At 38.7% G+C, this 26,627-nt stretch overlaps 1 protein-coding gene across 4 annotated transcripts in view; it reads right to left on the bottom strand.

Moving 5' to 3' along the window:
* Nucleotides 1–8,515, bottom strand: part of RAMP2 (receptor activity modifying protein 2) — a 290,068-nt gene extending 281,553 nt beyond the window's left edge. The window contains exon 1 of one of the 4 annotated variants that reach the window (XM_044054686.1): nucleotides 8,226–8,515. In XM_044054686.1, coding sequence (XP_043910621.1) covers nucleotides 8,226–8,289 — 64 coding nt within the window. In that variant the 5' untranslated portion in view covers nucleotides 8,290–8,515. The remainder of the gene's footprint in view (nucleotides 1–8,225) is intronic. The other 3 variants (XM_044054685.1, XM_044054684.1, XM_044054683.1) reach the window with 3 other exon arrangements.
* Between the last annotated feature and the right edge of the window lie 18,112 nt (nucleotides 8,516–26,627).

Raw genomic sequence — 26,627 nt, 5'->3', positions numbered from 1 at the left:
ACTGACCAGAAAACAACGGCAACATTTAAAACAGATTTGTTTTCGCCTGCTGTCTGTGCTGGTAATGTGTTCCTGACTTTCTGTAACAAATGAGAATGTGTTACTGCCTTTCTGACAGGGCTCACTAAGTGCTTTGTGGATTTAAAAAGCTGGAAAAGCACTTAACACTTTATTTTCTTTTGTACCTAGTAGAACATGGAGCAGATAAAGCACCGTGCGCTACAAATAATTATGATCGTGTCTCTGATCATAACCATAACCCATTATTATGTGTTGAACACATAATAAACTGGTTATGATTAATGACCTGCTCAGAATCATCAGTTATGCGTCATAACTATACTAACCATGCTATTTACCCAGTCAGTTTGATCAGTCTGATTTGCAGTCACCCCGATGTGTTCCACTTTGTATAATGTTTCTGTAACCTTGCTTGAAGCATGCACAGATATTAGTACAGTTGGATTAGTTTCTATATGTTGCAGAAATTGCCAATGTCCCAGACCAACAAATAAATCTTTAAAATGTATAGCATACTTTGCATCTTTGACCAACATGGACAGTTTCTCTGTTTAAGCTTATAACAATAGTTATTGCAATTATTCTTAGTTTCTTAGTTCTCACAGTCTGATTACAGTTTAGCAACCTTCCTTACTCCACCCCACTTAAAATGACAAACATCAATTTTTAGTAATCCACTTAACTTGAAGTAAACTTGCTGTGTGTGTATGTGTGTGTATGTGTGTGTGTGTGTGTGTGTGTGTGTGTGTGTGTGTGTGTGTGTATGTATATATATATATATATATATATATATATATATATATATATATATATAAATGGTTCCCCTTCAAAACATCTAATTCTCATAACATCGAAACTCAAAACACTGAGACCATAACATCGAAAAACCAAAACACTGAAAACTCATTACATTGAAAACTCAGAACACTGAAACTTTGCATCATAACATCAAAAACTACAAAGCACATGTAAATAACACCCCCTCCACCTATAACAACACCAAACTAACAAACACAATTTTTACTACATTTCTGCAGGGGGGGGCAAGTCCCCTGCACCCCCCACAAACAAACCCTATAAATTAAATATATCAACTATGAGATTGCACTACAGTGGAAAAAAGTTAATTTCCTAATCCCACTGTATCGCAATTCCCATACAGAATGTACACATAATGTCTAAATCACTTACCTGTATGAACTAAAAATATGTACAGAATGGCAAAATAAACACTATATATATAAATAATATAAATTCCTACACTATATAAATAATAACTATATGAATAAAAACTACAACGTCTTACAGTGATACCAGAAGATTAACAGATTAAACTATAACATTTTACATGTTTGATGATGCACTACTTGATGGTATACATTTTCAGTGTTATGAAATTCAATGTTATGAGTTTTCGGTGTTTTGAGTTTTGATGTTATCAGAATTAGATGTTTTGAAGGGGAACCATATATATCTATATCTATATATCTATAGATATAGATATATATATATGTGTCTGTGTGTGTGTGTGTGTGTGTGTGTGTGTGTGTGTATATATATATATATATGTGTGTGTGTGTGTGTATATATATATGTGTGTGTGTGTGTGTGTGTGTGTGTGTGTTTGTGTTTGTGTGTGTGCGCATGCACGCACACGTGCTATATCTTGCTTTAGTTAATGTCAGATCAGTTTCTCATAGCACCTGCCTCTCACTTGATCACCTCATATGCTATATGCCAACCATTATGATTAACATAAGTGAATCATTCAACTCACCAAACTTAAGACATTTTGCTTTATTCAGATCTTTATAATATACGGCTCAAAGTTTTTTGTAGATTCCTGTGCCTTCACAAAAAGCATCGGACAAATATAAACTAGATTCTTTCTAGGGTCACAGTAGTCTTCAAGCTTTTGTGGTAGTACTGTTATTTTATCATTTTTACATCTTGGAATTCGTGAGTTTTGTAGACTTCTACTATTCCTTCCTTTGTTATGTGAAAAAGTGAAATGCGGTACATTTCGCTTTCTCATGCTTCTCAGCAATACCACCTTCAAAAATTACAAACTTCTGTTTCTATGACTTCCAATTTTCTGTCACAACAGGATACAGAGATTTAAAGGAAGCTGTAGCAGAGTCATGACTAATTCATTTACTTACAACACCAAGTAACACTTTGATTTTAAGAAATGAAAACTAAAGGCCGCAACAAGATAAGAAGTAGCCAGCTCAGTGCTTTAGTGAACAGCAACTGAGTCGCATCATACAGTGAAAACTATAACCTTGTACATTCTGCTATTTCAAACAATCTCCCAAATATATTCAAAGATCCAGTAATATATATATATATATATATATATATATATATATATATATTTCTGCATCAAGAGATCAATAAAAATGAGACAAATTAACAGCTGGTAGAGAAAACAAGAAAATAGAAGTGAAAAAAGCCATCAAGCACCAACAGAGGAAAAAGTGCAGCAAGAGGGGATAACTTTCCTTTAGATTTTTAAAGACAGACATAAGCAGAGCTGTCACATGCACAACAGAATGCAGAAGAGGTGAGAGATTTTATGAATAATCATGTGTCAGTGGTCTTGCCAAGGGGACTAAAAACTTGAATAACCCAAATATAATAGAACTATTTACCTGCCAAAGCTGTGAAAGTTCTAGACTTTCAGAATACAAAAATAGTAAAGGAACTGAAACAATAAAAATAGGAAAGGTTTGTAAACTGTGGTATAGACTTTGTACAAGACACTGGCAGCTAGTATTAAGCTTGCACTGAATGATCATAGGCAGTTACTATGCATGCAGTCCAAGAGACTATTAAAGAGACTAGGCCAAATTTCCAATTATCCCAAAGCACTGTCTAGTTAAGTGACTTGCACAAGGTCACAGAGAAGGCAAATGAAAGCTGAGGGAATCAAACCTCCAACCTCAGGAAGCAGTTTGTTAACAGCTCATGGTCTTAATCCTCTTCACTCACTGCAAGACTATCCTATTGGATGTAAATGTTTGACATATTAGACTGTGATTTCCTCTGATTTATATACCATAGATAAGAAATTCTGGACCAATAGTCAGTCACTGACTAAAAATCCTATATCACAAACCTGCATCTAATGCAATAGTAAATGACAACATCTTTCTAGGGCAATGGCAAGACAAGGTTGCCTTTTGCCCCTTTTCTTTTTTTGCCAGTAATGGAATCATCACTGGACACTGAATGCTGATGTCTGTCCACAGATGTTTGTTTGCTGGTAACTAATAATATTAGTAACACCTCCTGACCACATAAAATGAATAAAGTTAATGAGATGTTAGGGAGAAAATTAGGATTATAATTGTCAGAAATCATTAACTGTTCTTCTCAGCCATATTCAGACTGACTTTGTTCTATTCTTTCCTATTGGAAATGAGACAAAAAGTATATGTATCTGAAGATTAATGCTATGCAAGAAAAAATAAACATAACATAAAATTAGCCATTGTGAGTTACTAGAGAAAACTGAGATTTTGTTAAAGAAATGAGTAACTGTCACACAATGTCTCGTGCAGATTAGCAATTACTAGACAAATGACAGCAAGAACGCTAATGCATGTTTGTGAGACCTGTGAGTGTCAAGAGTGGCTAAATATGGCTATCTACGTTACAAAGAAAAAGTATCAGTAGATCATTTATTTATTTACTTTCTTCTCACCAATTTAGTTATACTAGGCATGTCTTATTTTCAGGGGAGATCTGACTTAGGCAGATATGACCAGGACTCCTTTGAAAGTCCCCTTCTCTCTCTTTTATTAGTTAGCGCTATGAGATTGTTTTCACATGTACCAAGGCTAACCCTAACTTAGGCAGATGGAACCTCAGTTTAATATGCCATCCAAATGGTAGCATTTCAGGAGTGCAGTACCCTTTTATGTTGTACTACAATGTCATTTCCTGCAACATGACTCGAAGGTAAAGGGATAAAACCTACAATTTTCTCATCTTCCTGACATAAAAGGTGAACCTACGGCCTGTTGAGACACTGGTATTGTGTTTCAAATGGCAAAAAGCTATTCAAATTTGCATAAGACAAATTACAGGAGGCATAGAGGACATAAATGGGGCTCATCATTTCAAAAGTGTAAGCAATAGCTCTTACTAGTGCATAAAACTATGTTTCTGAAACTGTGACTTTATGGATAAACGTTTAACAGAATGTTCCAGGCCCTCTCCTGGCAACATGCTGAGTTATAGGCATCAGTATTAATGACACGTTCCAACACTATTCTGTAGTAACACTGCTAAAATAACATCTGCTCATCTTTTATCCATTTTATGAATGGTGATATCCTTAATACCCTTGAACATTTGAAAGACGTCTCTCTCACCCCTAGTTACACTGGAGTCATTTTTCAACACATTTCTCATTTTAAAAATTTCTTTTACACAGACTCTCAAAACAATGAATAAATGTTTTAGGGGGTGATTGAAAATATCAGGAGAGTTTGAATTAAAATGATATATTTGTTGTTTGCTTATTACATGATTTATTGATTTATGATAATATACTTAAATTGGTCAAACTATGGGAAAGGGTCAAAAGGAAGGCCCTCACCAAGCAGCCAGTTGTCAGTGTTAGTCAGTATATATTCTAAAAAGGTAATAATTTAGGGTTCATATTACGTTATCGAAAGATAACATAATCAAACATCCAAAACATCGAAACGGATGCATTTTGAAACTTTTATTGTGGTGGGCTGCACCCCCCCCCCCCAACTATATATTCCAACTCTGACATCGCACTACAATGAGGAAAGGGCAAATATCCCAATCTTCACTGTACTGTGATCCCACAATTCACACTTCGAAATGCGGCCATTTCGATGTTTTGGACGTTCGATTACGTTATCTTTTGATAACATAATAGGAACCAAATAATTTACAGTTATAGTTTCATTCAATACTTTTTCCTTGTTTAGCCTGTGTTATCTATATGCTCTTTCAATAATGTTTGTTGATGCTTGATCTAAATGCAGTACCAGGGTAAGAAATTCCTTCATGCAAACTAGGACTTAACATATTCAGTTATGCAAGAACCTTTAAACTTAACATAAAATAACAAAACATAACAAACAAATGTGGTATCCATCACACAATGTTCACAGATACTTTTAAAATCTCAGACATGTAACATAGGATTCCATTGATTTTTCTCCTTTAAACATTAGTATCCTTACTTTAATAAGCCATATCTTCAAATTTGTACCTACATTAATGATATTTTGAACAGTAGCTTCTAAATTTTACTGCCCCTCATCAACCAGTTCTTCTGTACTACCTACTGTTCAGACTGAGAATTTGCATTATAAAGAGTAATACAAAATCTTTATGCATTAATTTATTTTCAGAACTGGTTATCATGCAGACAGCAGACATATGAACCATAAAGAGACGTGAATTACAGAAATTGTCTCACAATGTATAAATTATACGAATTCATGAGCTCATCTGCTGTATGCTTCAGCCAGCCACATATCTCAGAATGTTAGTTATATAACTGTGTAACCCACACATAACTTACAAGCAGCTTCTGATTTTAAAAGTACAGACTTTTATGTTATTTCCCTAGCTACATGATTATTGAAAGTGCTTTACGTTTACCCCAGAAAATTGGTAAGTATATATCAATTTGACAGAAGTACTTAACCAGAAAGCTTAAAACTAGCAAGCTTTATTAAGTTTAGATCATCATGAAAAACGTTTTGTACTCAAACAGAAAGCTTTTATCCAATTTTGTCAAGCTGAGTAAATATTTTTTTTGACTATACAGGTTCTGATAGTACATCAAATAAATGTAAAGTTACTGTTAAATCTTTTCAAAATCTGCTTAATATTTTCTTTTATTAAAACAGTTGTTTAACATTTTGTTGTTTGTTTTACTTTGGTTTGTTAGCAGCTATCTATGTTGTCTGTATTACAGTCTGTTGTATGATATATAGTTGTTAAAATGCAATTATTATGCATTAACAGTTAATATACAGCAGCCCTAGTTATAGGGATGCTATAGAAATTAAATATCTAATTGTGGATTTGCTAGTGCACTCACCTGACTGGGTAGCTAGCTAGCTAATATATTATTTAAGAAATTCTGTGCAGTTTAGATGATATGTTTTAACTATGTTGTACATTGCCATTATCACTTATTTATTTATTTTTTTTGTTTTACAACTTCAAATAAATGCAATGAATATGAATATCTGTTGCCAGTATTTGTACTTACAGCTAACTTACTTTATAGTTCTTTGCTTGTTATTTGTAGCATTCTAGCCTGTTGTCCCAGCACAGCTCTCAACCTCTTAGCACAAAAAATCTAAACAAAGACAAAAATAAAGGGAGGACAAAACTCCAAAACTAGGTGCAAATTTTAAATACTGCTGTTAGAAACTTAGAAAGTTGCTAGAATAAAAGGTATTGTATTTACACTGCATTTTCTGAAGGATATGAAGTCCGAAACTCAAATGCCTGTCATTATTTAGTGAATTCATTCCTTACTGATTTGCCACAAAAATCCAGAAAACCACAAATTTTATAATGAACAGCCCCAAAATATGAGGCAAAAATCTAGACAGTTGAAAGGTATATGTCCCGGTAAACACTGCGATGCCAGAGTCTTCAAGAAAAAGCAAGAAGCATTGGTTATTTGGGATGTCAACAAACAAATGCACTGTGAAATAAGCAGTGAAAGGGCAGATTTTATGTAGTATTTATACAGAGCACAAAAACTGCCTGCTAATTAATTTAAAGAGGTGAACGTATAAGACAAAGAACATTCATTCCTTTTTAAGACTATATTACTGTACTAAAATAAAATAATCAAACAGCCATTAAATTAAAAAATGGGTTAGCCATAATCAAATCCATAACCGGTGGTCTACGCACTTTATACTTCCTCAGTTTCTAAAAATGCTATTAGAAGAACAGAAAAAAATACATCTATTCTAGTAGTAATGTATTTCCATTAACTTCAGTTTTGTTGTCTTTAGTTCAAGTATTTTAAGATTGTTTTAATTATAACTTGCATACTTGATGAAGCATTATAATAAAATGTTGATCTGACTGTATGTAGTATTTCTGTAAGGCTAGCTGCTCTAGGGATCATTTGCAAATGCTCTCCACACAGACCAAAAGCTGACAAGGCTCACAATAATTGTAATACACGTATGACAGCGTGTTACCAGTTAAGTGCCTGCTGATGGTAAACAACACAATACCACCTTGACCTGATAGGATTTATATCACTGGACCTAAAAAGGGCCAGTAACTGGTAAGGACCTCAAAATGCTGTTTTATTGTTGGAATTAAAGCAAAAGTCAAATTGGGCTAAATAAACTGTTTAGTTTTCTATAACTGCAATTAGACTCTTACTTTTTTTTAATTACTTATTGTTTCTGTCCTGTTTCCTGTTGTAATTTCCTCAGACGCAAACAATCCCAAGGAGTTACATATCTGCTTCTATGTGTAAGTATAAAAGATGAGGCTATATATTATTGTAAGCATTTATTTTGTGTCCATATTACAGGAAATCCCACAATTTCCTACTTTATTCATCTCCAAATACAATGCATTGTTGTCTCTTTTATGCCCTGCTACTGATGTGGTGACCACATGCATGAAGTGAGGCTTGTGGTATCCAGTGTGGTACTTTCCAACATATTGCTAATAGTTACTGCCATTAATTTTATTACAGGCATGACTGCATGTTTGTGCGGCTTGCATATTTATTTATACATGCATACAGGTAGCAGAGGACAGAAATTAAGTATGGATCTGTCAGAAGCAAACTTTGATTAGTGGTAACCTATCTACAGCTCTTTTTAAAGTGTCACAGTTATTTTTACATGCATAAAAATTATATTCTGTCTAATAAGTTGCATAAAATTGTCAGAGCTTTCACATGCTAAAGGCAAGGTGAAGACATGATTTACCATTTCTCTATAGTGAGGTGCTGTTTAGCTTATTGTAACTATTAAAATCACCATCACAATATCTTGTATGAATACAGTCCAGTGAAATCAAATGTGTTAATAAAAAATACTTGCATTTGTTTATTATCACTGATGCAATATGCTAGGATGATTTTGTGTGATTTTTAAGGAAGAAAATGCTATAAAGTCAGCATTTTAGTAAAGAATATTGTTTCATTTACTCACCCCATATCAGTAAACATAAAAACTTGGGAAAAGTGAAGAAACCCATAACTTCCAAAACTGCCATCCTGGAGCTCCACTCTGCTAATAACAATCAGATAAGTCTACAAAAATAATGTGAGGAGAAGAATAACAGGAAGCCACTCTTTCCTCTAACAGGGGTGGTGCTGCCTGCAGAGAGCGGACAGTGAGATTAGTCAGTGCTGCCCTGAAATACAGCCCTCCCAGTGGGACTGCTGTCATAAATGTGTGGCAGAGATTAACAAGCCTCTTGTTTTTTTAATAGTTTCTAGAGCAATATGTACTGTGACAGGCTAAATGACATAACATTTTGCAAACATGCATTTGCAATTTACTAGGAAGTTGTGAGCTTATTTATGCTTTATGAAAGTTTCCTTCTCAACCACTGCAGACCTCCCCCTTAAAATATCACTCCCTCTGTACATTTAGATTAGCCCTAAATGAGCCTCTGTTTTCTCTAGCTAAGCAGCGCAGCTGAAGTTTCTACACTACTGTTGTTCTTGCTATGAAATGGCATTGATTTATTTGGTCCATAATAGGCAGCCCTTGCCTAAATGCAGTTTATCTGTAATATTTTTGTTTACTTGGGAGATATGACAGTTTTGGTATGGAATTCTTTAATCTGTGCACTTATTCTCTGATATGTCATTCCTGTATATGGTCTTCAGTTTTTGTCTTGTTCTGTAACACCCCTAAAAATAAGACTTGATGTTTCAAGAGTGTCTGAGAGTTTCATCACTACTAACAACAACAACAACAAAACGGGAAACAATAACTGCAGGACACACCATCTTAGTACAGATCTGGAGGGCTTTCTGCTGTCATGACTGAAAGCAAACCAGCAGCATGAACGGAAGTAGGTTATTTAAAACAGAATTAAGTACATTAAATGGACAATAAGAACAGCATATCAGAAGAGTTATAAAAAAATATCAGAAGTTAAAAATGTAAATCCTTTTTAAAGAATAGCTGTTTGTATGTTTCTGGTTATGAGCACTTTTGCTGAAACATTAGCAATATAGTTTAGAGTACATGTATTTATGAATTACTGAGCCAACATCCTTATATATTTATGTATACTTTAATTTATATCTTTCACTGATTAGAACCTAGTTGACCTAAAATGGGTTTCTGCAAAGAAATATGCAAGGGCTATGTGGAAACAATCATCTTACCAGGTGTAACTAATATACTGTTAGTGCCAAAAGGGTGTTGTGTCGCATATAAACTTCTCAGTGGTATAAGTTTAGCATGAACGTATTTACCAATGATTTTTCATTTGGTAGTCTTGTATATTGTCCACTTGTGATTTATGGTATTAGTCCAAATAGATTTCACTCTTTCCATATCTAATCTCTCACCTATCATAAACAAAAAGTTCATCTCCCTATAGTTTATAATTTATTGCCATACTTTACTTCTTCCCATTTCGAGCCCCAGATTTTGTTGTGTTTATTCAGAAACTTTTACTTGTTTCTCTCTACTTGGTGAAAAAGCTGACAGTTTCCAAAAGCACACATTTAAGCTCTTGGGTTATTTTAATTTCTGCTTTCAAGGCCAGTGACTAGGGTTTGAAGCTGGCCCCAGACTGTTAAAGGGAAGGCTGTAAAAAGACAGTTTTAATGACCTGAGTCAATGGCTAGTGATGACTTTAGGGCAATATGCCAGCACGCTGTAACTGCAAAACCTGCTTAATGAAGCAGAAAAGTTTATCTAATATAATTCAACATAGTATTATGTGAATTGCTTGTATGACTCTGCTGTAGTCGGCTGTCACTTGAATCCCCATTCCGCGACCCCTTTGCTGATCCTCAGCTTGGATTCTGTGACTATCACACCTTCAAGCCCACTGAAAAGGAAGGCAGTGTCTCAGTTGTCATCATGGATTTCATCTCTTCTAAAGTAATATCTAATGACCCAACTACCTTACACTAGGTAAGTTTATTTTTTACTTTATTTATTTAACATTTGTTTACCAGGAAAGTCCAAGATGGAATGAGTCAATTTTCAGCAGACACCTGGGGAGAAATGCTCCAGATGCATGTCTTTATAACGTGGGATGAAATCGAAGCACCCCCTATGAAACCCACATGATGTAGGGAGGACATGCAGCCTCCAAACAGAAGGCACCCCAGCCACGAATCAAACTGGAGAATCTCTTGCTGAGAGGCAACAATGCAAACTGCTGTACCACTGTCCCGTCCATAAGCTATAAGTCAGACCGTATAGCTTGTTACAGATTCCCTACATGGAACCACATGACCATAATAAGTTCCTAATGTTGTTAGTAAGGATTCTATTGGAGATGGATCTCTAATCTTCAGTGACTTCAACTACCCCTTCATAGACAGGACTATGTGTAACACTGGGTATGCACAACATTTCTTAGACTGGGAGAATGAGAACACCATGGATCAAATTGTCCATAACCCCACTAGGTGTGGAAATATCCTGACCTAGTTCTCACAAACTCAGCTCTAGCTTGCTCCTTGTCCATGGTTGGTCCCTCAGTTGTTAAGTCTGATTCCCAACTGATTACCTTTACCCTCAACACATCCACTCTCCTAGTTACCACCACCACCCATTTTGGAGACTTCAAAAAAGTTAACCTTTTATAATCATACAAGGAAACTGCAAAGTTTTCCAGTGCTAACCCCAAAATAGAGATAGGATATATAGCCACCTATTCCAAAGATCTTTATGCTTATTTAGATAAATGCACTGGTAGGGTTGGCCCCACCATGACCAAGTACAGCATAAAATTCAATAACAACTCCCTCAGTGATCAGTAGGTATAAAAAAACTTTACAACAGAAGGAAGAAACTGCTTTTATTACCTTTAGCCCAGAACCTCTCATCACATGGAGAATATACAATGCCTCACCAAGAAAATGAAGGCAATTATTAAGACTAGCAAAGCCTCCCATGAATGTAGGATTGCTTCTGAGACTAGCTTTCTTCAGCTACTTTGGAAAACTAAGGAATAATTTACATCACTGCTCAGAACCTATCTACAATGGTACCTCCTATTCAAATCCTAAAGACATCGCCAACATATAGGCTAATAAGTTTGCTGGAAATTTTTCCCCTGAAATTGTCAACCCCACCCTAAACATATCATAGTCAGTCTCCCCATACAATCTCCAAGGACCATATCCTTATATGGCTCTTCAAGACAAAAATACTTCTGGCAATATTCCACGTTGTCTTATGAGCAGTGTTAAACAGGACCTTGCTTATCCCCTCTTTAACGTAGCTGTTCAACCTAAGCCTTACCACAGAATATGTTCTCAATCAGTGGTTTACTGTAGTGGTGATGCCCCTTCATAAGAGTGGCCTCACCGATGACTCAAGCAATTACAGATCCATTAGCCTTATTAGTCTTGTCTGTAAAACTATGGAATGCATCATCACTGACCTTGTTAGCTAGGACATTAAGAATTTAATCAAACAAAATCCACAGCGATTTGGATTTGTTGCGGTCAGGTCATGACTCCTCAGTCTTGAGAACTTCTTTGAAAAGGTCACATAGGCCATGGACAATGGTCGCATTATTCATGCTGCCCACCTGGACCTAGTAAATGTAAATACAATGTGCTTGTAAACATGCTAAATGCCTTAAACGTAAATCTCTGTATGGTAAGATGGATTGCAAATGGGCTAAAGGCAGAACACATTCTTGTCACAGTTGATGATGTATCCTCAGTTAATGCCAGTCTGACCAGTGGTGTTTCATATGGGTCAGTATTGTGCCCCATCCCTTTTGTCATTTATTTCTTTGATCTCAGCACTGAGAACAATGATCTCTGGCTGACTAAATCTACTCATGAGTTCAAGTTAGGTATAATAGTCAAATCAACAAATGATACAACTTCCCTTCAAATGCAACTATCACACATTAACAAACTGTGCAATCAGAAAGAGCTCAAACTAAGTACTAAGAAACGCAGGGGTCTATATCATTTCATTGAAAACTCATTTCATTGAAGCTTAATTCATTGACACATATTCACTGAAAGCTCACTTCACTGAAAACCCAATTCACTGAAAGCTCACTTCACTGAAAACCCATTTCACTGAAACTCATTTAGCTGAAAGGTATATATGGCTTTTTCCCCATTGTTGTGCAATCCTGGAGTTAGTATATAAAGTAAGGGGAGGTGTGGGGGGCATAGCCCCCCACATATTGTAAATATTTTAAAGCATATAGATGGATACTTACAAGTGTAATGAAAGAATTCTTCCAGAAGACAACATATAAACAATTTATGTGGGGGGCTTCACCCCCACACCCCCCAAATGTGGGAGGCTGTACCCCCCACACCCCCTTACTTTATATACTAACTCCAGGATCGCACAACAGTGGGGAATAGGCCATATATAACTTTCAATGAAATGAGTTTCAGAGAAATGGGTTTTCAGTGAAGCGAGCTTTCAGTGAATTGGGTTTTAGTGAAGTGAGATTTCAATGAATATGTGTCCATGAGTTAAGCTTCAATGAAATGAGTTTTCAATGAAATGATATAGACCTGAAATGCAGTATCATCTCCTTCAGAAAACAACAAATTGTCACCTACTGCATCAATAATATGCCACTCTCCAATGAGTCTATCATCAGAGACCTGGGCACACAATGGTAAATGGCTTCCTCTCCTTTGATCACCATGTAGAGACTGTAGTCAGGAAATCATTCTATACATCTCAATTATTCACTAAGGGCATCTCTTCAAAAATCAAGGAGGTTATTGTTCCCCAGCACTCTGCCTTGCTTAGACCCAACATAGAACATAATGCACTTGTTGGCATGTATGTCACTAGACATTTCAAAAAACTCAAAATACAGTACAAGCTTCTAATAAAAGGAGTCTCTGGCCTTAAATATATTAACTATCAAGAAAGGCTGGCATCACTCTGCTTGTACTCAGTGTCCTATAGACTCATGAGGAGAAACCTGTGCCTTGCTTTCCTTGCCCTCAATCATCCCATTATTTGAGACCTCCTTCTACTCAATGTGTCATAAAGTACAGCCAACACTAGAAAAAAAAAAGAAATCTGAATCTACATCAGGGAATAAATAAATAAAACTAAATGGAGATATAGGTTCATCAACCAGCACCTCCCTTTCCTCTGGAATAGACTCTCCTCGCATGTAAAATAGTGTGATTCCCTGTCTGCCTTCACACATAAGTTAGACAATTAGATGGGTAACCTAGAATGCACTCTGGGATTTATAGGTCTTGCCCTCCTTGAAAAGGTTGATAGAGCCTTAGAGTGGTTATTGGAGAGACAGACATGGCCTCTGGTCTAATAGCCTTGCATTTATTATAATTCCTGCAATATAATAGATTCCAAAACAAAATGAGGCATCAGGTAGCATGGTTAATGGCACATGCCACTGATGAAAACACAAAACTATTTTTTTTTCAAACTAAGGCAATCCATTCTGCTTTGCAACCATATGGTCTAGCCAAAATGAGTACATTATCTATTCCCATAATAAACATATAAAATAGCATCTAATAATTTGTGTTATCGGATCATGGCTCATGTTATGACTGATAGAAAGATATTTTATGGAAACATTATGTTTAGTAGTCCAGTTGTCAATATGCAAACATTGCTCAGCTGTACACTTCTGTACCATGTAAATCCTCATACTGCCACTTCTTTGCATGGAATAAATGAATATAATGGTGATTTGGATTAAAGGTGGAATTTCAGGCCTCTGTGACAGAACTATAACATACTGTGGGCTGTGGAGTAGCTCTTCTAGTTTAGTTTCAAGAATATTTGCTATACATAGGTGCTGTATTATAATTAAGAACAGTAAAGCAATGTGATAATACGGGTTCATATTATAGCACCGAATGCTGAAAATAGCGAACGGTGTTAACATCGACACATATTCAGCGAACGCTGAAAATGTCGAAACCACAGAACAGCGATTTCTTTCCTAGGGAAAGAAATTGCTGTTTGAACCCCCCCCCCAAAAAAAAAACATTAAACACTTCCAAACACATGCACACATACTCTAACCCTAATTATACCCCCCAAAAGCCAGTAAACAACTAAATACACATATGCACGTAACCCAACCATACATCTAACAAAAAAAAAAAACAGTAAACATTTTAAAACATATGTGCTTACCTTAACCCGCACCCTAACCCTAAGGTCAGTAACTCTCCCATATTTACATAAACAGTTCCAAACACAAACACACTTACCTTAACCCTAATTCTACCCCCCCAAAAGCAAAAGTAAACAGCTAAAAACACACACACACATAATTCAACCATACATCTAACGCAAAATAAAAAACAGTAAACACTTTCATACATATGGACTTACCTTAACCTACACCCTAATCCAAAGGTCAGTAACCTGTTGCACAATCACGCTCGGGAGCTATACCAGACAAGGGACCACACTACACTCCAGAACAGGCAAAGCAACGAAGCGGTCAAGCGACTTCTTTCCCAGGGAAAAGATTCACTGAACAGCCGCTTCGCTGTTTTACCTGCTCGCCCTACATGTGTCGACGAAAAAGCATTCGACAAAATGCATTCTCCTTGTTCTAATATGAACCCGATAATACACACAAGGCAAGTAGGTTATTATAGATACAATGTATCATGATTAGCATGTTGACAATTTTGGTCCAGAATATTGAACAATGATGAATTTTGAGAAGTAACAACCAAAGATAAATAATTCTGATCTGTATATTAAGAGATCTCATAAAAGGAATCAATCTCATGAATTATGATACTGACTTTTACTTACGTCCACCTCAGGAGTACATGATATCACAACCTCTATTCAAAGCAATCTTTTGGAAACAAGCCAGCTCATTGGCACAGGGAAATAAAGCCCAGAGTGTACGCTAGGCAACCAGGTGTAATTAGCAGATCCCTTTGCAGAAGGTACCTGCTGAGAGCGGGACAGTGTGTTTGGTAGTGAGCATCCTGGGGCAAGTGTTGCCCTAAGACAGTTAATTGCAATGTAACTGGATCAAGGATATATGCCTATCAACAATACTGAAGGACTTGCTTTAATAGGGTTTGTGTGCTGCCTGACCACAAGGTGGTAAAGAAAGCTAGAGCATATATATGAAGTGCTGAAGATGGCACTGCATTGGATCTGATAGCTTCCCCTAAATGGAGACAATTAGATACTATCTCCATGTTTTCTCCTCTTTCCTGGATAGGCTTGGTCTAGGGGATAAGCTGGACCTTCGTACTGATGGACTGAAGGGGACTGCAAGAGGCAGGCTGATGGTCACAGCAACAGTGAGAAACAAGAAGATAAGAAAAAAAAAATGCTCATAGAACTTAACTATGCAATGCCCGTTGCAAAATGCAAGAGGCCTGATAATATGGTGCTAGGCATGATGGCTATTTCTTTAGAAAACACAAGTATCTCATTTTCACCTCACAGGTGCCAGATAACTTTGGTGCTGTCTTTTTGCCTTTGTCTCTCTTCTTGTGTCCTTGCACACTCCCTAATAATTACTGGGTATAGTAAGAACCTGAGTTTGCCATCTGAGATTCTGCAGTCACACACAAAAAAAAAAACACAAAACAGTACTAGTCCTGTGTTACTGTAATTCTATTTGTTATTTGAGGGTAAGGTATTTTAATCACTTATGTACGTGTGCTGTTTGGCCAAAGTTTAAAGAGAAGCATGTATTCTATTTTAGTGTTCCTTCCACAAATGGTACAAAGCAGCTCAGGGAGTTTGTCTGGTAACTTCATAACGTCTTAGACAAATTTCTAATGGCAGAGATTCCTGTCCTGATATTAAATCAAAACATACTTTTGTAAAGGTTAAACTATGCTTTCACAGATTACTGCATACACACACCAGTACTACAGAGTTGTTATTCTGTTTTATTTTGCGTAGTTATAATTGCACTTTCCTAATCTGTGAATGTGAATTAATATATACATAATTTGCTGATGAGAAGTCTGGTGGATATCTTCTTCTACCAAGCTGTCCAATACTATTCAAAACTTGGTTGCTTGTTAAGGGGACAAGTCTTGAGAGGATTACAGGAGTCTCTTGTTAGGGGGATATTACACTCTTCAAAAGCACTTAACTTAAGAAACTTCTCTGATACCTCTAATGATAGAAGATCTTTTCTGAGATTGCTCATTTTCGTGAACATTTGTACTTCTAAATGCTTTTTTAAATGAGGCAAGGGGTGTTGTATTAGGGATAGTAGTAGATGAGTGAGGTTTTGCAGGTTAGGATTAGAGAAAAGGTAGGAAATGGGATAGTTTTAGTATTGCACATGTTTTGATATGTATGTATAGTGTGCCCGAGTGTCTTATATAGTGGTACTGTTAGGGAAAGGGTTTTTCATAAGGTACTGTGCAGGGCTGGAGTTAGGGACATGTTTAGGGATAGCACATGTGTAAGGTGGTGCAGATCCTACCCACTCTTACTCATCTGTGCTAACCTTAACCCTGCAGATCTTCTCATGGAAAACCCTTTCCCTAAAAGTACCAGTGTTGTGTCTTCTATTGCTGTTAAGAGTTTTTTTTATTCACTGATTGGAAAAGGACAGCATTTGTTCTTCTTTTCCAGTCTGTGTAAATTCAGCAAATTCAGAACTGCTAATTAATCATGCCTGTCTTTACTGTTGTTACTCTGCTTTATTTTCATCTTTTGATAGGAAAATGTTGCATAATTTGCATTTTTCAGTATTTATGCATTATTTACTATATGTATGACTCTGTTCTGTGTGTTTTGTAAACATTGATTGGAGCATGATTTTAATGCAAATGAAGTTATTCAAATGTACTGTGGAGATTTTACTCTCTCCCTTAGACAAGAAAATATAGTTTAAATAGCTACTAAATGTAGTTTTATGGCAGTTTAACATGGTTAAGGTATGTGGAGCTTATTTTTAACACTGGTTTGCCACATTGGTTGCTTTGGTGTTTGGATTTTGTGTACTGGAAATTCTTTAACATCTGTCAGTTGTGAAAGAATTCTGAACATATTTCACGTTTTTTTGTGATGACAGCACAGTTTGTCAGTATTTAGTTGTGTGAGGGCATATTTATTTATGGAAGTTTTAAGTACTTATTGTCATGAAAGGAGATACTGCCAGACCAGCTATATGGAATTATGTAAATGATTATATGTCATTTGTAAATATCAACATGATTCATATAAGATAATTGCATTACAAATGTATTAGAACTGTATGTCAGGTGTATATCAAACTGCTGGTACAGTATTGTGTGTCGAAAGTGCTTAAAATATAACCCCAGCATTGCCTACTGGAATAGAACAGAAATGTACCTGCACTCTTGTAACTGTTTAGCTGTATATATTTTAACAGTGTAAACGGGAATACAGAAGGTTAACTTCAGAAAAATATCTGAAGTTAAATCACTTTATGGCCAGGCCATAAAAAGGTGTTATCTTTCAGTTTCAGTGCACCAAGAGACGCAATGTCTAAAACTAAGGAGCTTTCTGTATTGCCTTGGAAGTGTTTTACTGATTTATGACTTCCACCATTTGCCAAAGATCTGAGGTCTATGTATTTTCACAGGTAGATGCTAAATACTTCTAGCTTCCAGCAGGAAAGGGTTTCACCTGCGATAGAGTCAGATGACAAGAAATTAGGTCATTCTGTAAGCTATCCCAGCAGTAATATTTGAGATATTAATTTGGGAGGTCTCTGAGAGACAGAGAAAGAGACAGCATTCGGTAGTATGTCTTGAACCTGACCAGAAGACCCATTCACCACACATTTGCGTTGCTCTGAGTAAGTAAGTCTAGCGAACAATATAATTTCTCTTAGATATAGTCAGGAATATAACAACACTTGGTTTATATATTTTCTTTATTTATTTGAGACTGTCCTGCAATATTGTTTTAAACTTTTCTTGTGAGTTTGATGTCACTGTAATCATATACTGAGTATTTTCTTGTTCTTTTATTATTTATTATTAAATATATTTAAATATTTCATTGTGGCTGATCTGTCTGGAGATATTTAAGTTCTGAGAGTACTTGCATATTTATTTGGTGACACTGTGGGCCACTCATAACAGCCTTGCTCTTGGTCAAACTAGCATTTTTATTAATAGTAACGTTACACAGTAAGATTGGACACCCTTTGTTAAAGGCCTTAAAGTAGCTGATAAGGAGTGAATGGTGGCAGTGATAGCTACCTTATACTCTAGGCAGAAGGGGGCACAGCTAGTAATCCTGTGCCAGCCTTTCCCAGGTGTGTGTGTGTGTGTGTGTGTGTGTGTGTGTGTGTGTGTGTGTGTGTGTGTGTGTGTGTGTGCATGTGTGTGTGTACCTGTGTAAGCCTTTCCCAGGTGTGTGTGTGTGTGTGTGTGTGTGTGTGTGTGTGTGTGTGTGTGTGTGTGTGTGTGTGTGTGTGTGTGTGTGTGTGTGTGTGTGTGTGTGTGTGTGTGTGTGTGTGTGTGTGTAAATCAAACCTCAAGGAGTGTGTGTGTCAGCTATTTGGGCAGGGACTTGAAGCACTGGTTGGACAGAGTGGGTGCTAGAGGTCTTGGCTTGGCTACTCAGCTGAGATCTCAACTCTATAGCTGTGCCAGTGGGGAGTCTTATTAGGGATCTGGAGAAAGAGGGAAAACAGCCCCGGATAGACTGTGGTCTCTGTGTGCTCTTATGGGAAATTGCACTTGATACAGAGAGCTAGATCTGGAAATAATGTGTGTGTACTTGTCATCCTCCCAATGTACGTCCCCCATCGACACTAGTGGTGAGGATTGGTGCTCCTTAATTACTGGTCCGGAGGTGAGGTGTCACATTTATTGGAGGCAGTGGTGGGATATCCACATATTGGGATTCATTGGTGTGGATATTAAATTCCTGTAGCCTGTAAACAGTGGTCACTAAAGAAGTGTTTGTATTCTCAATCAGCCACACAGTGAACATCAGAGTTTCATATCAGAATAGTTTTATTTCTCTTGTTAGCTTAGTTAGTCAGGGAGAGCAAGCATGGATGTCAGCAGAGGAGTATAGCAAGGTGACAAGGAGCTAGTTGGCTGCAATGTGCCAAGCCAAAGGATTGGGGCATGCCAACCTGACTAAAGTAGAAATGATTGCAGCCTTAGCCACAGCTGCATCACAGACCAGCAACCAGGAAGACAACCAGACTGGCCTTGGGGATTTACAGTTCTCAGAAAATGGACAGTTCAACCTTTCCATAGAGGACTTAAAAATTTGTCTGGAAATAAATAGACATTGGCTGGAGGCCAAATGTTTGGAAATAGAATCAGCAGAGAGAATGCAGCATTTGGAGGCTGAAGAAAAGGAGAGGCTGCAGCAGGAGAAACAAATGGAATTAGAAGCAGCAGAGATAATCAGACATCTGGAAGCTGAGGAAAATGAGAGGCAGAGGCAACATGAAAAAGAGATGCTGACTCTTCACCAGGGTCATGGAGGTAATGGGGAAGGGAATAATCGAACTTCAGAAGCAATAAAGGTCAGGAAATTTCTTCCACAATTTACATAGGGTGATAATTTTATTCATATGTTTGAAAGGGTATGTAAACATTATAATGCTGACCAAGGGCTCTGGGTACAGTTCCTCATCCCCTTACTCCATGGTAAAGCTGTAACTGCTATTTCTAAATTGTCTGATACTGATTGCTTAAATTATATTACTGTTAAAAAAATTATTAGAGTGTTTTAAGTTACCATCTGAAACTTATAGAAAAAAGTTTTGTGAGCATAGACACAAAAAAGTGTGTGTGATTATAATGCTGAGTTAAGCACTTATTTTCATAGATGGGTGAGTGGGTATCAGGTCACCACTTCTGAAGAGCTGGCAGACCTTTTGGTGAGGGAACAAGTCCTTAGCACTTTGCCTTAGGAGATGAGAATCTGGTTATTAGATAGGGAGTGTATTACCGCAGTTGAGTTGGGGAAAAGGGCAACCTATACCTAGCAAGCTGGGGATCACTGTACAGGAAAGGGATACCCAGTGCTGCTCATGGGTTCATAGGTTCATAGGTAGGTACTAGGCTATTGGCCCTAAGGCCTATACAAACCTAGCCAAAAAGGTACCCTGGCTTTCGCCACCCAAGAAAATTATTTTCCTGTGCCCCTGTCAAGCAGAACCACAGAAGTGATCCCCAGGGTGAATTTCCTATTACCCATCCAATCATCAAGATTTTTCTTGTAGAGTGCTTATGAGGAGCTCTGTTTGACATAGATAGGTAGTCTATTCCAGAGTATGGGAAGTCTCTGGGTCAGGACTCTATTCCTCCAGCATGTTCTGTTTATTGTGGTGACAAGGTTTAGCTCCCTAGAGCATGTAGCTCAGAGGGATTGGGATTTCTTTAAGTGGAGCATCTCCAACAGCTCTGGGTTTGACATAGCTTTGTATGTTAGGCAGAGATCACCTTTGAGTATGCGCTATGCGATGGAGTAAAGTTGGAGTTTTTTGAGACAGTCTGCGTAAGGCATCTGTTTGAGGCCAGTAATCCTCTTTGTAAGGTATTTTTGCGGCCTTTCCAGTTGTTGTAGATGTCTTGTGAAGTACATACCAAAAGGGGCATTGTACTCTGTAATGGGTCTAATGAGTGATGAGTAGAGGGGAACAATGACCTCTTTTTTTTCTGGATGAGAAACCTTTTGTGATGAGGTGTGCCACATAGAAGGATTTCCTGACCACCGTGGCAATGTGATTATCAAAGAAGAGACTACTGTCCACCTGTGTCCCAAGGTCTTTTATCACACTTTTGGTGTTAAGTAGACTACCGACTATGTGGTAGTTCATGGGTACAGAGTTTTTACCAAAGGGGATGACAATGCACTTTTTGGCACTGAGCTTGAGACCACGGCTTTGACACCTGGCATCTGTCTCAGTGAGGCCCTTTTGTAGGATGCCTACATCATTAGGAGTTTTGATTATGGCTCCTAGTTTGCAGTCATCTGTGAATTTAGTTAGCCAAAGACCTTCTGTGTTAGCCTGTACTTCAGAGAAGTAGATACCAAACAGGAGAGGACCCAGGACTGAACCCTGTGGTACTCCACTTGTCACTGGTCTGAAGTCTGATTTGGAGTCTGCTACTTTCACAGTGTAGGTTCTGTCAGTAAGCCAGTTGGCAACCCATCTTGTGACATAGGGATTTATACCTAGTTTAGTGAGTCTATGTATAATTCCAGAGTGGAGAATGATGTTGAATGCCTTGGTGAGATCTAGATAGGCTGTGTGAACCACCTTACCCTCATCTATGGCTTTGGTGACTACTTCAAAGAAGTCTATCAGGTTTAGGAGACATGATCTGCCTTTTACAAACCTGAACTGTGTGGGGTCCAGAGTTTGGAGATCTCCAATGTCTTTGTTTATGAATTCCATGATGATACGTTCCATGGCCTTGAAGACCAGGCTCATCAGGCTAATGGGGCGGTAGTTCCCAGGGTCTGTTGTGGCCCCCCCCCCTTGTGGAGTGGGATAACCATCGCGGTCCACCATTCAATGGGCACAAAGCCTGAGGTGAAGCTATGATTGAACATAGTACTTAGGTGGGGTGCCAGTTCATTCTGTAGTTGATGTAAAAGGCAGCCTGGGATGTTGTCAAGTCCCATGGATGCTGTGTTCTTGGCTTTGGAGAGTGAGGTTTTTACCTGTGCAGCCATGATTACCGGAACTTTGCATTCTTCCGGTATAAAGATGGGCCCTTTAGGGGGTGAGAGGGGGGTAAGGTTAGCACTGAACCTATCTGCCAGGATGTTGGCAATATCAGTTGGTTCTGTATACTTAGTGTCATTGTGCTGTAACTCAGAGCATATCTGAGTGTTGCCATTGAGATTCTTGACATAGCTATAGAATGCTTTGTGGTTGTCTTTAGAATCAGTGGTGATTTTGTTTTCATAACTAGCTTTGGAGGATTTTATGAGGGATCTCAGCTTCTTACTGAGGCTGACCAGAGAGTTCCTCCAATCGTGGGATTTTACTCTTTTTTGCAACAGTTTCTTTCTTATGTTGTAGAGTTTGTTTATGGCAGAAGACCACCAGATTGGCTTCCTTTTTTTGGAGGATAGCATCTTGGTTCTGTTAGGGATAGCACAATCCATGCACTCATGTAAGTGCTTATAAAGTGCATTTGTGTAGGATTCAGCAGTTGTACCGTTATTGTCCATCTGCATGGTGTTGTGAAGTTTGCCACTTCTGTCTTAAGAAGTGTGAAGTTGGCTTTGGAGAAATTTTTTACGATTGTTTTCCTAATGGGGGATGGGAGTGGGATGTGGGTGTCTAGGGTGATTAGCTTGTGGTCGGATCTGACCAACGAGGAGTTGACCTCTGGTGTGGAATACCAGTCGCCCATGTTAGTGATGACCAGGTCTAGGATATTGCTGCCCCTGGTGGGGGTGTGGATAAGTTGATCCAAGGCATTGGAATTGATGATTTCCAGAAAACGTTGAGCAAAAGAGTTGGTATGTGAGTAGTTTTCCCAGTTAATGGTAAGGTAGTTGAAATCATCCATTATTAGAGTGTTGGGTTGTACCTTAATATTTTCCAGTGCATCAAGAAAAGAGGAGTGGGAATCCTGGGCATGGTGGGGGGTCTGTAGCAAGCTACAACCTGGATTGCGGTTTTGCCCAGAGTTAGTTGAACTTGGATAATCTCGGATGCATTATGCTGAGCAACTAGCTTGGAGGTGTGGATATCCTTAATGAATATGGACACGCCTCCAACTTTAGTGTTCCGGTCCAGGTTTGGTGGCCGAAAGGTGTAGTATGAATTATAGCCTGGTAATGCAGAGGTGCTCTCTGGAGCTTTGAACCAGGTTTCTGTCATCTGTCACTGCACAGATGTCAATGTTCTCCATTTTAAGGAGTGCCTCGAGTGAGTGCATTTTGAGGTTTAGACTTCTAGCATTGAGTAGCATTACCCTCAGACTTTGCTTGCTTGTACCTGTTATGGTGGTGAATTTGTCATTTGAACTTTGCCTAAAAAAGGCACTGTAGGGGTGGCAAAAGCCTTTGCCACTATCCAGAATCCCAAGGGTGACAGGTGTAGGCCATCTCTGGCAAAGCAGCATGGTCTGTTGATCATGTCATCCCAGGCAGACAGATACTGGATTCCCTTAGAATGACACCAGAAGCTTAGCCAATTGTTAAAGTAAATCATTTTGTCCTTGTACTGTGGTATCATTCTGGGTGATGGCAGGATGCTGCTCAGGGCTAGGGTCATACCTGCCTGGGCTACAAGATCAGAGAGCTCCTCCATGTCTCTTTTCATGTAGTCCAGGGAGGTATGTCTCAGGTCATTCACACCAACATGGACAATGACAGCGTCATATTTGTACTTGTTGTGGAGTGACCTGAGTACATGCGTTATGTGGTGGATCCTAGCACCTGACAGACAGCTGACAGTAACTTTTTCCTTGTTTAGCCTGGTGAGTGGAACATCAGTGTGCCTGACTATAGAGTCACCTATGACTAGAGTGTTGGGTACGTTGTTATGCCTTATGGGCTGTGGTTGAGTGGCACGCTGAGTTTGTGGGCTATGTGTCATTTGGGTTGTGTTGGGGAGTGGAGGTTGCTTGCATTTCTGCTTTGGAGGTCTCAGTTGTTTGGGCAGATTTTTACTGAGAGCCTCCATGAATGTAGGTATGTGTTTGTTCTTCCGTGTGTGTGTTTTGGTGGTGTAGGTTTTGAGGGACTATGTGATAAGTGTGGTGCGGTGCAAGTGTTTACCTTCTCCTCTTGACTGCCTAGTCCAGTCTTCGGTGAAGAGAGCTTTGCTTCCAGTTTGGCTATATAAGTGCATGTCTCACAGGTCATAGTATTGGGTGGTAGGAGGAGAGGGTTGTCTGAGTACATGAGGCAATTGCTGCATTGTCCCAAGATGCCCAGATTCATCAGGTAGACAGGAGAAAACACCAGGAGCTGACATTTAGACATGCCTGAATAGATACTTATTTATTAAGTACTAAAAATTGTTTTCCTCTAGACAAGTGAGGATAGTTGAGTACTGTAGTAATTTGTAACTTATTTAGTGCTTACAATGAGTTCTGAACAAGTGCTGAGCTCAAAGAAACAGATTTGAGTGCTAAAACTAAAAAGCTGGCTAGTTGCAAGGGAAAATTTGAAGAACAGACTTTATGGTGCCAGGAATAGTTTAACCCTAGTTAAGTGAGTTGTTGGGGGGGGGGGGGCTCAGGAGCTCACAAACAGTCCTGGACACAGTAAATCCATATCTGGACAAGACCTGCCACAGGAAAGGGGGGAAGCAAGCTTAGAATGTTTTTTTCAGTAAAAGTGGAAATGGAGAAAGCTGGAACAGAAGTTAATTCAACGTTAAGAATCTGAGTGGGTTGGCCTTCATAAATGTTCTCTATTAGAGTCTAAGGGAACCCATGTTGGGCAGCCTAAACTGCCCCGACAGAGTCTGCTAGTAGCTGGGGAAGCCACTAGTTCAGGCACATGGCCAGGACCAAGGGTTAAATGTTTTAAATGTAACCAGTCGGGCCATGTAACATATAGATGTCCACAAAGGCAAAGTGGGGAACAAAAGGTGGGAGAGCCAGTAAGTGGGAATGACAGAATGCCAGCAGTAAGTTGTCTGGAGACAACAAGGGCACCAAACTACCACAGGAGGTTATATCCTATCTTAGTAGATGGGAAACAGGCCACTGCTAAGAGAGACAGAGCCTCTGACCTAACCATTGTGAAGCCTGCAATGGTTAAAGATGAGCACTACTTGCTTGGGCAGTCTACTCCATTCAGAGCTTTAGAAGGGACCCCATTCCAAATACCTTTGGCTAGGGTTCTGGGAGAGTCGAAAAGGAGGCAAGCAAGTAGGCGTGTTTGAGGATATCGCTGCAGATGTCTTCAAATGAAATGATTTTGATAATGCAGTACATTGTGTGCATGCTATTGCACACAGTGAGGTTAGGAGACAAGCATGTGGGTCTCGTAGCCTGGGGGACCCAGACAGACTGCACACTTGAAGCTAGGACTGGTGAGGTGGTTACTTCTGAGAGGGAGATATCCTGTAGCAGTGAGACTGAAGGTTAGCCACAGCTACTTGTGGGTACTGATGTTCCCTTGGACAGACTGACTGCAAGGGCAGAGATGAGCAGTAGTACTCAGGCTGACAGGGAGGCACTGCTGTCAGAGAATACCAAACTTCCTGTGGAAGGGGAGCTGGGAAGAGTTACAAAGAGAGAGCTGAGACAGGTTCAGATCTCAGACCCTGCATTACAAGGCCTGAGGGAGGTAGCTATTGAGACACTTGATTCACAAGGAAAGGGGGAATCTGTATACTGGGACAAAGGGTTACTATATAGAGAATGTACCCTTGAGGGAGGGCTAGAGGATGAGAGAATATAGCAGTTGGTAGTGCCTAGTGCCCTCCATATGGCACTTCTAGCCATAGCCAATGACATTCCTTTTGCAGGTCATATGGGCATAAAGTATACCCACAGGCCTATTGTGCCTGCTTATTTGAACTGGTACGCCTTGTTGCTATAGCATAAACCAGATTCAGGCCTGCTGAATCTAGCTTTGTTTGTATAACTTGAGCACTGATCCAGGCCATCTTTTTTGGAGGTTCCCCTGCACCCTAGTAGCAGGAGTGTGCAGTTAGAACTTGTCTGATTGAAGACTGCTGGAACAGGGCTCAGTTTTGAGCTTTTTTTTCTGGTTAATTGGGTAACTTGTTTAAATCAGTTTGTTCATTTTATATTGTGTGTATATATATATATATATATATATATATATATATATATATATATATATATATATATGTATATATATATATATATAGAGAGAGAGAGAGAGAGCTGGTGAATCTAGGAATCTTGAGGCAATATTACAACTGCCTCATGTACACAGACAACCCTCTCCTCCCCCCAACAAATTCCAACACATGTGAGAGATGCAACCATATAGCCATACTGGAGGCTAAGCTCTCTCAACTCAGTACTGGTGAAACCAGTCAGGAGAAGAAGGAAACCACACTCACTACAATTCCAGTCTCACATAGACCTACCACGACAGCAAACCAAACACATCAACACACAAAAACATACTCAGAGGCTCTAAATAAAAATCTGCCTAAGCAGCAGAGACCTCCAAAGCAGACACCCAAGCAACCACTACCCCAAAACAAAGCATGTGCAACACATAGCTCATAAAACCAGTGTGCCGAACAGTCACAGCCCTTAAGGCTAAACAACACACCTGATACACTTGTAATAGGTGACTCTATCATCAGGCACACTGACGTCCCGCTCACCAGGCTGAACAAGGAGAAGGTCATGGAGAGCTGCCTGTCGGGCTCTAGGATCTGCCACATAACACAAGCACTCAGGTCACTCCAAGGCAAGTACAAATATGACTCAGTCATTGTCCATGCTGGTGTGAATG

The sequence above is a fragment of the Protopterus annectens genome, chromosome 13.part0 (genome assembly GCF_019279795.1).
Source record: "Protopterus annectens isolate FY-2018-M chromosome 13.part0, PAN1.0, whole genome shotgun sequence".
Taxonomy (NCBI): Eukaryota; Metazoa; Chordata; order Ceratodontiformes; family Protopteridae; genus Protopterus; species Protopterus annectens.
The sequence above is the reverse complement of the archived record's forward strand: the minus strand, read 5'-3'. Positions and strand labels throughout refer to the sequence as shown.